The sequence below is a fragment of the Oxyura jamaicensis genome, chromosome 17, assembly GCF_011077185.1.
Source record: "Oxyura jamaicensis isolate SHBP4307 breed ruddy duck chromosome 17, BPBGC_Ojam_1.0, whole genome shotgun sequence".
NCBI classification, from domain to species: Eukaryota; Metazoa; Chordata; class Aves; order Anseriformes; family Anatidae; genus Oxyura; species Oxyura jamaicensis.
In genome coordinates, this window is record NC_048909.1 from 8,322,037 (window position 1) to 8,335,847 (window position 13,811).

General features: G+C 47.8%; 1 protein-coding gene across 2 annotated transcripts in view; it reads left to right on the forward strand.

Moving 5' to 3' along the window:
- Nucleotides 1-13,811, forward strand: part of COL5A1 (collagen type V alpha 1 chain) — a 149,006-nt gene that overhangs the window by 102,720 nt on the left and 32,475 nt on the right. For both annotated transcript variants that reach the window (XM_035341727.1, XM_035341726.1), the window contains exons 27-33: nt 1,776-1,829; nt 5,294-5,338; nt 6,442-6,495; nt 8,082-8,189; nt 8,632-8,685; nt 9,755-9,808; nt 13,605-13,649. In XM_035341727.1, the coding sequence (XP_035197618.1) occupies nt 1,776-1,829; nt 5,294-5,338; nt 6,442-6,495; nt 8,082-8,189; nt 8,632-8,685; nt 9,755-9,808; nt 13,605-13,649 (414 nt within the window). The remainder of the gene's footprint in view (nt 1-1,775; nt 1,830-5,293; nt 5,339-6,441; nt 6,496-8,081; nt 8,190-8,631; nt 8,686-9,754; nt 9,809-13,604; nt 13,650-13,811) is intronic.

A 13,811-nucleotide genomic window follows, 5' to 3' on the forward strand; every position in this document is an offset into this window, starting at 1 on the left:
GACAGGTCCGTGCACTGCATGGGGGACCGAGTTGTCAGGGCATGGGTCAGCGGGAAGTAAACCCCACTGAAACAACGCCAGAAGCTGAGCCAGCTCATCTGCTTGGGTCTCTCCGTTGTGCTGTTTTTTTACTCAGCTTTCTCCGTGAGGTCAGGGAAAGGGAGGTGCAGAAATAGCGAAGCGTTCTTTCAGCATCTTTCAGTGTGACAACCCAGAAAATGCCCCAGGGCCGGGGGGTATTGGAAGATTTGCAGCTTATTCAGCCCTCAGATCTCCATCAAGCTGTTTGTAGTGGTTTTGCTGCAGCATTTTCTCTCTGGTGCTTTGGTGGCAGGAGAGGAGACGGGACAGTTGTGATTTTTCTGGTGATGCACAGTTGTTGCCCCTGAAATCCAGCACAACACGGTCACTTCTGCCCTCCTTCCTGGCAAGCAGTGCCCAGCTGATGTGAAAGCTGAAACTGCGCAGGGAAGCCTAAGCAGACATAAATAAATACCCTTTGTGGCACAGGGGAATGCAGAAAATAACTCTTTTTGTATTCCTGGCCTTCCATTTTCTTCCCCTCCCCTTGGTTGAAGTCCCTCTCTAACAATATATTTGAGAATATTGCCGCGGGCTAGAGCCCTTGAATTATACGGGTGTCTGTCTGTCTGGGAGATTTACCGCCTGCGTTCCCTCTGCGTCCCATTCGGTTGAAAAACATTGCATTTGTCAAAAGTGTTTTACCGGAGCACAGCCCGGCTGCCTCCAAGTCCCCCAGCCCCGTGCAGAGCAGCGGCCACAGCCCTGGTGCGCCCCTTGTCCTGCTGGCATCCCTCATGGCCGAGAAATGAAACACTGGCAGCTGAAGAATATGAGAAGCCAGGCAGTGGTTGTGGTGGGGGACATGTAGCAAGCGTCAGGGAGTCGGCAGGTGAAGGTGCAGGGCCGGCACACAGCTCGTTGCGTGAGTTATTTCTCCAGCAGCCGTGATCTTGGGGCAGGACTTGATGTTTGTGCGGGGTCTGGGCTCCGCTGGGCTGTCAGGCTGGAAAAAGTTCCTGTCTCAGGCTGGAGGAAGTGGAAGGATAGTTGTTTAGCTGGCTGATTGAGGAAAATAAGAGCCAAGTGGGCTCGATAAAGAGCGGGATTTATCAGCAGGCAGGACAGCGTGGCAGCGGGGTGGTGATGGAGCACCCGCAGGGCGCCTGGTGGGTGCTGCGTCCGGCACAGCTCACAGTGTCACTGCTGGTGGGCAGCTTTCGGTGCAAGAAAGGATCTCCATGAGCACCTCCCCTGCCTTATCACCGAGGCAAAGGACAGCACCCAAGGCGTGTGCCTCGAGCAATAACTCCTCTGATCATGTCATCATCGCCCTGAGCCGTGTCGTGTCTGAACAGGACTGGAGCATTACTGCAAAACCAGGATGGTTTGGGAGCAGGGAGGCAGCAGAAGAGCGTGTTCTTCCTCTTTTGGACTTGTTCTTTTCTTTTTTTTTCTTTTTTTTTTCCAATCCAAAACACAAGTCATTGATCTTATGTATAAATCCCTTTGTACCGAGTTGTTCCTTTCCCATTGTGCGGATCTTTGCTGTTGGCTGAGCTGAGTGCACCTGCTCCAAGTGATGTTGCTGTAGCACTCTGTGCTATTTTGAGCTGTTTTCAGATGGCCACTGCCATTTCCGCCCAGTCTGAAGCAGCCAGATGGCTGGGATATTTGTTTTCCACACATTCTCCTTGCTGCTGCACCTTCGCATTGACTTGATGTGTTTTTCTTTGCATTTTTTTTCACCCCAGGGTCCACCAGGTCCTCAGGGCCCCGTTGGTTATCCAGGACCACGTGGAGTCAAGGTAAGGAGGATGCCAAAACAGTGTCCCCCCTGTTGCTTGCTTAAAACTCCTTAAGAAGAAGCTTAAGACGTCTCTGCCTCATGCTGGAGATGGACATGGTCCACTCAGTCCCACCAAGCACCCTGGGGAAGGGTCCTCTGCGTGCTCTGGTCCTGCAGCCATATGGATGGTGAGGGGTGGGAGGAGAGCTTGATTTTGGGGCACGACCTGGAAACACCATGGGGAACACATTACCTGCCCTGTAGCAGTGCCACAGGGAAATCTTCAGAGCTTCCAGCCCACTGTGGAGGCAACAAATCCTTCTGGCAGGTCCAGAAGCTTTTACCTGCAAAGGAAGCAGTGCTGGTGGGCACAGGTGCTTAGAGCCACCTTAGTGACACCCTGGTTGCTGCTCGATTCAGCCTCGGTCTGGTGTCTCCCTGCAGACCATGAGGATTACAGGTGCCCTGCTCTCCACTAACACCTTCTAGCATCCTTCAGTGCTTTGGAGAGATTTCTCTTTTAATTCTTTGTGAGCATGGCTCAGTCCCCTTCCAGTCATTTCCAGTTTACAGCCAAAGTAAATCTCAGCCAGAATGTGAAGACTTTAACAAGGCTTGTTAATAAAACAAAATAGCCTATTACTAAAACAAAGCAAGCTTTTCATGCTCCTGATCCAAAACCTTGTCAGACGGCGCTTGTTCGTCTCAGTAATGTTGCTCTTTCAGTCGATTGAATTCCAGCTCTTCCCTGCTCCTTGCTGCCTGCAGCGCTTGCACACCGGTAAGGAGGTGCTGGGTATTTTTCCCGATTCAGCTCTGGCTATTATGCCCCCATCAAGATGTATTAGTTCAGGTGCAGTTGCATCTTGCTTCCCGAAGGTCCAATGAATCCGCAGGGATCTGTGCTAGATTGGTGACGATAGGTGAATTTAAACCCTCTTAAAGCCCCTTGTATATTTTTTCAGCAGCAGAAACCCATTTGCCGTTCTGCCTTCAAAATTTAAGCTGAAAGTATTTAACCAAAGCAAGCTTTCATCTCGGTTCTTGCAAGGCTGCAGATTGAGACATAGCAGTCCATTAGGGACTGGTTTGCTGTTGTGTTTACCGCTAAAGTGGAACTGTTCCACATTACAGTGATCTACAGAAAGTATGTCATGCACCAAATCCATAGTGCGTACAGAAGAGGTCTTGCTTCCTACAAGCAGCATCCTATTAAGTGAATGAATCTCCAGTTCTGAGAAAAATGCGTCTCATTGGGTTTGCAGCTATAAATAATTTTTAGATCTCGCCCCACTTACCAGAGCCCTGTTCTACTGCACAAATTTTGATGTACTCTTAATTATACTTTTTCTTGACATGCCTAAGGGAGAAAAAAGAGTTAAAATGCCCTGCGCAAAATATTCCTATAAGAAAAAATACCTTTGGCTTTTCTTGTTTCAGGAGTTGCATTGCTCAGCTGGTGTGGATACCTTAGGGTGGCATTTTATCCCGAGAGGCGGGTTCGATGAGGAGCCTGAAGGCTGGCGAGGTTAGGGCTGGTGGCAGAGCAGGGGGCAGATCCTGACCGCACTCAGCACCTCCATGGACTGATCTCCTTGGGGAAGCTCTGGAGGGTTTCTGCACCGTGTCTGCACAATGTCACAAATGCCTGCACCAGTCACATTAGTTCTGTTTTGCTTCTTTTCTCCTTTCGGTGCCTAAATGATTTTTCTAAGCAAAAACCACACTGAAAGGTGATTTTTCCCTCTGATGGCCAGGGAGCACACAGAGCTGGCTGCAGGCTGAGGACGCGGTGTGCCAAGCAAGGCTTCTGTGCCAGGCATCGTCTGTGCTGCAGCATCTCTGCTTCTGGTCAGCAGTCGTGTTTATGCAAACGCCTCCAGGAGACATTGAATCTCCTTTCAGTCAGCAGTTTGCTGCAGGCATGCTTGTTGTCATCCTTTTTTTTTTTTTTTAACTCTCGTTTTTCTTTATCTGGGGTTTTATTCAGCATCACCGTGTCTGATTTATAACCTGGTGAAATTTCTCACTGGTTGAAAATCCTGTTTGGGCATATCCTTGGTAAGCAGTGGTAGCTCAGGAGCCAGCTGTGCCCCAGGCAGGTGATCCTGTGAGCTTTTCCCAGTTCTTACAGAGCTCCACGTCCTTCTGCCCAGGGTGAATGCCAGCCGAGGTGGAGCCCTCTCTGCTCCTGCTTGATACCTTCATCTCCTCCAGCTTCCCTAGGCAGTTTTTTATGTTGCTGCCCCCTTCTTCTCCGTTAGAAGTGCTAAATTCTTCTTCCCCCCACACCTCTGTTCAGCTACTGGAGAACCAGTAGCTCAGGAAACAGGGAGTGACCTACACTAATGCACTTAGTTACCACAGTGCTGCAGAAAAAAGTAACTTTTCCATTTGTGCACTGCATCCCAAACCAAATTCAGCCTTACTGCTTTTTCCTCTTCCCACCCATCGCTTCATGTGAGCCGTGGTGGCCTTGGCATCGAGTGCAGCATAGTAACAAAGAGGGCACTGAGACAGATCTGGGGAGGAGTTTAGTGCTAGATAACACTTGGCTGTCTCTCAAATCCTGAGACTTGTAGTATCTACTGGAAAATTACATCCTCTTTCCCTTATCCTCAATAGCATCACCAGTCAGTGTTGCTGCCTGCCCTGGTTCCAGTATCTAGAGCCCTGTTCTGGTTTTTGCCGTGACGGGCTCCTGGCAGGCTGCTGCCAGCCCCATCCCACCACGAGGAGCTGTTCTGCAGCATTCAAGCAGCTGGGAGAGGGGCTGGATCTACCTGGGGCTACCCTTGCAGGGCAAGCAGAAGCCTTAGAGGACAAGCAGAAGCTGAACGGGTGCTTCAGGAGCAGTCTCAAACATGTTTACTTGCCCTGCAAAGGGTCCAGCTGCACCCCGTCAGGCAGGAGAAATGAAATCCAGGCTTTGCCATTGATCTGAAGAGCGCCAGGTTTCAGCTGACAGCAGGATGCTTTAAAAATAAAATAAAGCAGTGCATGGACAGAGGTGAGAACAGTGGTGAAAAAAAGAAGCAAGCTAAACCTTAGTGGCTGCTAGACAGGGTGCTGTAGAGCCACAGGGAAATCTCCTCCGTGTGCTCAGACTGAATTCCCAGCCCAGGTGTCCCTGCCCAGCTCCTGCACCGCCTTCCTCTGAATACACAAGTGGACTCAGCATTCAGGGAATGTTTTTTGAGGGAAAATATATGCAGAAAAGAAGCTTTGCATCACAAGTTTTATCCCTGGGAGCATGGTTCCAGGGCTCAGGCTTGGAAGAGGCAGAGACCACACAGAGATTAGAGTCTCCAAGCACTCACAGCTGGAAATTAGGCAGGTGATGTTCAGTTAACAGTGCATTTCAGACCATCACAGTTTGCAAGATGCCATCGTGAGTGTTGGAAGCAAAAATCACCATTGTTAATGATTCTTCAGCCTTAAGCTTACACGTACCATGTAACATCTTGTTTTGTCTTCTCCAAGGGAGCAGACGGTGTTCGTGGGTTGAAGGGCACCAAAGGTGAAAAGGTGAGTTAACACCCTATGTTTGGATTGATTTTCTCTACCCTCTAAGTGTTTCTGCAGGCCTGTCTTGCACAATGTTGCCTGTGAAATTCTCTTGCATGGGGGGAATTTTTTTTGTTTGCACTTGGGAGCAGTGCAGCCCCCAGGACCTGCTTGGGGCCAGGGCTGTTTGCTGCAGCCAGCCGTTATGGATAGCTTGGGTTCAGGTTTGGGGTGAGTTCCTGCTGACAAAATTTGCAGCTTGAATTTTCTGGGCACAATTCCACGGAGATGAAGTTTTTGTATCAAGTGGCAGCTGGGGAACTGCTGGACCCAGGGAGTACAGCACATGAGATGTGCTACCCAGCCTGGTCATTAGAGCAGCTCGTGAGACCTAAGTCAGTAAGAACGAGGACACAGTCTGTCTGTGTGCATGTCAAAGATGCAATTGGGTACTCCCAAAGGAAGTGGAGAAAAATCTTGCTTGGTTCCAGCCCTAAACAGCTCTGTATTCCTTCATTCCTGCTCCAAAAAATTCAGCAAATCTAGGCATTTGAGCTAGGGAGTCCTGGCAGGGACCTTCCAGACTTGAAAGGTCTTTCTGGGAATGGTGTCCTCATTGCCTACAAGAGATTTGCTGGAGGATGAAATACATTATTGATTTGAGCTCTGCAATTAAACCTTCTTGGCTGAAAGAAATATTGCCACTGTCCTAGAGGTTCCCTTGAAGCACGGTGTAAAACATCCTCCATGAAAATAAAGCCAGTTGTACTTCAGAAATAATTGGTTCCCGGTACTGGCAAGGTGTTGTTACTCATATTGAGCCAGATTTGTGATATCCTGACTGGCAGCCAGTGCGGGATGTGAAGGAATACTTCCTTGGGATCCCTCTGGGACCTCGACAGCTGCAGCCTGCTTGGGTTTCCATGCGTGTGTCCTCGTGCCTGCTTGTGTGCACCCAGGGCTTACAGAAGCCGATGTGATGGGCAGTGCAGGGACCTAACGTTGTTCTCCTTGTGCAGGGGCCACACAGCAAGACTAGGGAAACCTTTTTTTTCCCTTTCTTTCTTTCTTTTTTTTTTTTTTTTTATTTATACACTTTGTTTTTTCCCCTCTCTGTTTTTCAGGGTGAAGATGGCTTCCCTGGATTCAAAGGCGACATGGGCATCAAGGGAGACCGGGTAAGAGCTTGTGCCTGACGTGGTCTCATAGTGCTCCTTCAAGCCCTGAAGACAGGGCTCTAGGGGAGCAACAGGGCAGGCTCTGGTCAGGGTGCTTCTGGCACATCTGAACTCAGGGCAAGAACTCGGGAATTTCATGTTCACATCAAGCATGGGGGTTATAAATTCCTAAATTTTCTAGTCCCATCTTGAAGGTAAAATAAAACTGAGTAGTGAAAGAGAGCCTTGTCTTGCTGCTTTGACAGCTAAGGATCCTGCACAATCTAGCTGTGTCATATTTATTTCCATTATTTCTTTTCTCCCATAATATTGCATCTAGGGTCTGGTAGGCGTCTTTATTTGCTGCGCCTGATGTGTCTCCATGCCATCAGCATGGATCATAAAGTTAAAGGGAACACACTTTAATAGAACCCAGAGCAGTGCAGTGCCGGCTGCCGGGGGGTGCAGGTTTACATCAGACTCTTATCTGTAGCAGCGGGGCGCATTGCCTGGCTTCAAAGCTTTTAAAAGCAGAGGAACACACACACACTGGCAGAAACCCCAAATCACACTTGGATGTGAGCAGCAGCTGTAGCACAGGGCTTTGCAGTGTGTTTGTCTGTCCTTAGCATCCAACTATTGGGGACAAGATGTTGTTCTCATCCCATCTCTCTAAGTGGATGCATTGCCCGGGGCTTGGTGTGTCCCCCAGCCGCAGGAGAGCTCTAAGCTGATTTCTCCCCATGCCTAAAAAAAAAAATTAATGCCTTGTGTGAAGGCTTGTAAAAGTATAAATCAAATCTTCCGTTTAAATCCTGGTATTTAAACATGTAGGATTCCTGGTTTGCACTCTACATGTCACCTAGGAGCTGGTGCTTCCAAGGGCTTCAGCAGGCTTGAGGGTGGCCTGCTGGGGAGGCAACTGCTGTCCTCGCCTCGTGCCCACAGCTCCAGCTCCCACCATCAAACTCTCTGTTTTACGATGATCTGTGTGATCTACAGTGAGCTCTGAAAGGACAACGGCATCCAAAAGCCTCACAGAAAGATCTGTGGCTCACCCAGTGAGCGAGAAGGCTGCAGCCCATATTCACAGCAAGGAGACATCGCCTGCTGCCCCGTGACAAAATGACAACTGTTGTTGTGTGTGCTGCAGCCCGCGGTGCCGTAACAATTCATGTTAATGGCTCCATCCGCCTGTGCTCAGATTTCCTAATGATTTTCAGCACAAAAGCTCCAGCCCAATCTCTATTCTCCAGTTGCCCGGCTCAGTCCTCAATTAAACACTTCCCGGGGCCTGCTTGCACATCAAACCGCGATTTGGGAGCGGGGAAGGGTGCGTTGCAATCAGAGCTAATGAAGGCTGTTTCGGTGGAGATGTGCTTCATGTAGATGGGATAATTGGGCCACCGGAAAAGATGGCTGTAATCAGAAATAATAGCCGGGCTGTGTGAGCGAGAGCTTGGTGCTCTGATAACGCTCTGCAATTTACTCGAGGACGGTCTCGGCTGAGCCACTTTCTCCAGGAGTTGTCTCAGCAGCTCCAGGGAGTATCCGATGGTGTGTATTGCTGTGTCAGTTCCCGTCTTGTGGCTTCTTGTCATTTACAGGGGGAGATTGGGCCTCCTGGCCCGCGGGGTGAGGATGGTCCCGAAGGCCCCAAAGGTCGCTCTGGCCCCAACGGAGATCCCGGCCCTCTTGGTCCTGCTGGAGAGAAGGTGAGTCTGTGGGATGGAGACGCCCAGGTGGGTTTTACAGCAAAACACGCTGATCTGAGGCTTTTTTGTGGTGCGTGGCCGGAGCGGCGCCCAGCATGGGGCACAAGGGGTGGCTTTGGGGCAGAGGGATGAAGAGGAAGCACAGGAGCTTTGTGTGAAGGCTGGTGTGTGCAGTGCATCATGAGTACCAGAGGGGACCCAGAGGAGATGGCGTTACTACAGTGATGTGACTTGGGTGCATCAAGGTGTTGGTCTCTTCGGGGGTTATCTGCTTGGGTGCAAAGTCTTGGTAAAAAAGAGAAAACAGGGAGGGAAACCACCTATGTAACCGTGGCTCTTGACTTCTACATGCTTAAATTCTCCCATTTTTGCTGGTGCAAACCCGCAGCTGATCTCAAGGCCTCCCTTTCCCCCACTGACCCGCTTTCTTTTTGTGTTTCAGGGAAAACTCGGCATGCCAGGACTGCCCGGCTACCCGGGCAGGCAGGGCCCAAAGGTAACCGGGGGGGTGCTGCAACACGATGGGAGGAGATGCACAGGGATGGAGGCTGCAAAGTGTGCACAGCAGCCCCCACCAGGGCGTGCAGAACTGCTGGGGCGGCAGATACAGGCTCTGTGGGAGCTTTCATGCTAGCAGTAGGCATAAAGGTGCTTCTCCAGGTACCTGGCCTTGTCTCTTCAAAGCTTTGAGCAACTTTAATTAATTAAGAAGAATAGCTAATGAATCAGGGTCTCCCTGAAATTAAAATAAAACTGCTATTTGCAGATTTGCAAACATCCATTATATCCTACCTACACACCCACCTTCATTTGGGCCATTTTCAAATGTCCTTTTTAAATTAAAACTGCAAATTCCACTCCATAGACTGAGGCTACAGCCCAGCTTTTACATGCCCTGGAGGCTTTGGGAACTTATGTTTTTGTTAACGTTTTTTTTTTTTTTTTTTTAGAATCATATTTTATTATTCATTTTAATTGCTTGAAGAAAAAAAAGCAGGCTTGTTTAACACTGGAGACATAATTAAGTGCAAGAGATTGTTTTCTGGTTGTGGTGTTGATGTTTTATTTTTTAATTTGCCTTTTTTTTTTCTGGGGTAATTTTTTTTGCATTTCTTCAGCTAATTCATATTTTAAAAGCAACAGCAGCTATTCTCCAGGCAATTACATCAGAAAGTAACAAGCCAGGAGTTAAATTTTCATGTGCAACATAGTGACTTAGGAGCTAAACACAAAAGCCTGCTGTTCCCCAGGCACCTGGTGCGAGCGTGGGCTTGGGCCTTCTCCGTGACTTCTAGTGAGGCATGGACCTTTTTATTTGGGTTTGTTATTTTTGGAGAAAATTTGGCTTCTGAGGTCATTTCGGGTCTGTCTTCGATTTTGTTTTTGTTAGAGGAAGGGTTGTTTTTTTTTTTTTTTTTTTTTAAAAAAAAAAAAAAGCACCAGGAGTTGCAGAAGTCAGCGAGTTTGGCCAGGATTATTTCAGGCCAGCGGGCGCCTGGCACAGCCGGACAGAGCCACCCCGTTTGGTGTCCTGAACCATCCCTCTCCTTTCTTTCCCCCAAAAGGGCTCGATCGGCTTCCCAGGATTCCCAGGAGCCAACGGCGAGAAGGGCACACGGGTAAGAGCTGCTTTGGCTGGCTGCTTCACTGATTTTTCCCTCCAGAGAGCAGCCCTTGGGCAGGACTGATGGTGGTGAAATCCCTCGCTGGCAGCTGTCACCTCCTGGTCCCCAGGCAGGATGCTGCTGATGCCCGTGGTGGGCACAAGTGACAGCACAGTCAGCCTATTACACACCAGGAAGCTTTCCCTCAAGATATTTCAAGAGATTTCGCTGAACCTGAATCCTTTCCTTGCTGCCAGACTTTGCTTGGGGCATGAAGAGCTTTTTAATTAATGGTAATTGTTAGAGATGGGTGAAGATATTCAGAAGCAGCAAGAACCATCTTCACCTAACTCAAGATTCAAAATGCATAGGTGAAAACACACTTAACATGTTCCTCCTTTTAATAAGTGGAGCTATTCTAAATTCCTAAACAGCCTCAAAATGTAGGGGCTCCATCCCCTGTACTCTCCTCTACCTCTCTCCCTGCTCGGCTTTGTGCTTGAATAGCAGGGAATTGTCTAAATACACCAGTGATCTTTTATTTTATTTTGTATTATTTTATTTTGTGGATGACAAGGTTGAGTTAGGGGATGGAGTGTACAAATGCTGTCATTTTCTTCATGAGCTCTGGTCCCAGGGAAAAAATAGGGGGAGAAATAGGGGGAGTAAGGAGAGTAAGTGGAATTAGTTTCCCTTTTACTCTCATTTAAATACAAATGACTTCTAACAGACGTGTTTGATAGGAGCACAGAAAATATAAATCACTTTGCACTGCATTAATATTGTGCCACCGAAATTTGGTTTATATCCCTCTTTTTTTTTTTTTCCCACTGAGTAATTTTCATCTCATTCTGAACTACAAACCCACCTCCCTCCACTCCCAGCCAGGCAGGAGGACGGAGGCAGCTGCCACAGCAGCCTCAAATTTACCGTAGCCATATAATTACCACCCGCCTTATCCAATATGCAAAATATATATATATATATATATATATATCTTTGGGCTGCATTTCTAGGTGATAAAAAACAGGGCATCGCAGTTATGGGGAAATGGGCTGCTGTGCACCCCCTGAGCATCTGCATCCCACCTGCTTCATCTGCTGGCTGCGTTTGGTGGGACGTGGAGCCAGCCCACTCAGACAGCAGGCTTCTTCGGGAGCAGAGTGGGTGCTGGTTGTCTGTAAGAATGAGAAAAAATAATCAAGGATTAGGTTGGGTGAATTCTAATTCTCTCCAGTGTTCGCTTAGACCATTTACGCCACTCTGCACCTCGTCCAGCAGCTTGCCCTTGTTTTACTGCTGCGTTTGTCTGCATGGGAGAGAGAAACACTTTCATGGACAAATCTCTCCTTTTAGTAAAAGGAGCTCAGCTTGAAAAATTTATAAGAGTAGCAGAAATACAGATTTTCAATGACTGTTTTGGTATCCTTTTTTTCCCTCCCAAGTATCTGATTTGAAATAAGTGAAAGCGATTATATAGAGAACAATAGACTGAGCTAGGATCACACTGCACGAACCAAATGGAGACCATAAACTGAATTTAAGCCTCGTTGAGTTAGACTTGATAAATTACACTCTGCTTCTCCCGAGACCAGTAAATTTGCTACTTTATGAGCATGTCCACATGCAGTCAAGAAAGAGAGTTTGTAAGATTTGCTTCTCCAGTGCATTGTGGGGTAACCCAATTTGCAGCTGAAACAACCAAAATCATTTCTGTTTGTCTTTTCTTTTTACAAGGTATTACTATTATGATACTCCACACACTTGTTTACGTGTCTAGAATAATATGAATCACAGGTTTTTTCTACAGTTGTCATCATCTAGGAATTGAAATAAGCTTTCCACCTCATTATTTCAACAATGTGAATAGTTATTCCCCCCCCCAAATACAAAAAAAAAGAAAAACAGGTGAAAAAAAAAGGCAGCCCAAGCAGCATCAGCAGCTGGGCCAGCAGCAGCAGCTGAATTTTGATGCTGGCAGTGCTAAAGCTTCCCAAAGCTGAAACCACAGCTTTTGGCTGCACACAGGGGCTGGCAAAGTTAAAAAATTAGGAAGAAAAGGGTGATTGGTGTCTTTGGAGAGGAGTGCCCTGCAAAATATCCTGGTAGTTTTGGTAAGCAGCTCCCCAGTGCCTGGATTCACCCAGCAGCCCAAGGCAAGTTTGGGTGGGCAGGCTCGAGTGCTTTCACGACCTGATCATGAGATCGATACTTGGAAATGTGAGTAAGTGATCTTTATTTTTAGAGCTAATAATCCCCAGCCATTAGCATGGGATAATAGATCTCCCTGCTCGCCCTGGCTGACAGAGCCTGGAGGGTGCAGGGGGGGGGAGCCAAAATCCAGGCCATTTATTTGGGTGCCTAAAAAATAATCTGAATTTAGATGCCTTTCCTTTCGGTATCCCTGCTTGAAAAATGTAGGCCTGTATGCATTTACAGTGCTATATAAATTCTTAGCAGCAGTACACAGCGCTGTATGCATGATTAATGATAGCAATAAGCAGGGGGAAAATTTTGCTTAAAAATAGAATTCAGGAAGAAGGAAGGGAGGAGTGTGGGGAGCTACCTGCAGGGAGGCTGCACTCTGCACCACCTGATCCAAATTCAGCCTCACGTAGGGAAAGGAAAACCAGATGGAGTGCTTCAAAATGATTTTTTGTAATTAATTAGAAAAGTATGCCAGCAGTGTTTATTAAATGGAACCGCAGAACGAGGAAGATTCAGCAGGGCTAATTTTAGCAGCTGGAAGAAAGTTGATTTAAAACTTTTCCAGCTCTTGTTTTATTTTTGCCCGGTTAATGAGTGCCAAATACGAGAAGGCAAGGTTTTTAGATGATGGATTTGGGGCAGAAAATGGCAAATGATATTTTAAGCGTTCTGTGTTCCTTACACAGAAAATCCTTCTCTTCCTTCCTTTAACAGGTGATTGGTAAAAAACAGTAGACTGCTGGTCCAAAGTCAAACCTATTGGCTTTTTTTTTTCTGATAATGACACTTGCCAAAACAGTGTCCTCAGGTAGCAAGATCTGGGCTTTTACTTTTCTTTTAGGCGTATGGTAATGGAGCTTAGCATAATGCCAGATTTAGAACCCAGCCATCTTTGTCTTTCTTCTGTCAGAATTAATCACAGTCCCCCATTACAGGGAACTGACTGCATCTGTCAGAGCTCATAAGCCTGCTGTTTTGTCGCTGCTGCAAAGCAATGCCTTAAATTACTTGTTTAGCACAAAGTTCACAAAGATGAAGAAAGATTTGTAAATATGTGGGGCAGCTTAATTGGCTTGTGTAGCGTAAAATAACTGCTCGGGTTAGGGTTCCTGCTCTGCTGCTGTCATTCTGCACGTATTTAACGCAGGTCTTGCAGCGTGTGTGTGCCTCAGCTCATGCTCTGCGTGAGCTGGGAGAAGGGGAGGGCGAAAATCAGCAGGAAAAGGGGTTATGGATTTTTGGGGTGGCAGAGCAGAAGAGCTTTTGGCTGCCCCTGGTGTGTCTGCTGGCTTTTTAGGAGCCTGCATGGTCCAAGGAGGTGGCCTCATCTTTGTGGTGTTTAAAGGGTTTGGGGTACTTTTAGGAGACTGTTGCTCAGGTGTTAGATGCCATCTGGGCACTGGGGTTACTGTTCAGACGTGTCCAAACAGTATAAAAACGGTACGAGTAAAACTGCTATTGTCTTTTTAATTGCAAATGAGAGCTGAGGAGGTTTTGGGGGTCAGTCTGTGTGCGATAGGTCTCCGTTGTGCATTCCCCTGCTGCGAGCTCAGCCTGTGGCTGCTGCTGGCCCGTGACTCACCTGCGTTCCTTCTCCTTGCAGGGGACACCTGGCAAACCAGGTCCAAGGGGGCAGCGCGGTCCAACGGTAATCACCCTTATTTTTTACCTTTCTTGTGCATTTTGAAAGCTTGTTAATGCCAGATGAAGTGTGCTCTGATTCGTGTCCTGACTGGGCAGGATCTGGCCCTTTATCTGGCCTTCAGCCTTAAAGCCAAGCAGAGGGGACACTGGTTTGGGGCTGGGGCTC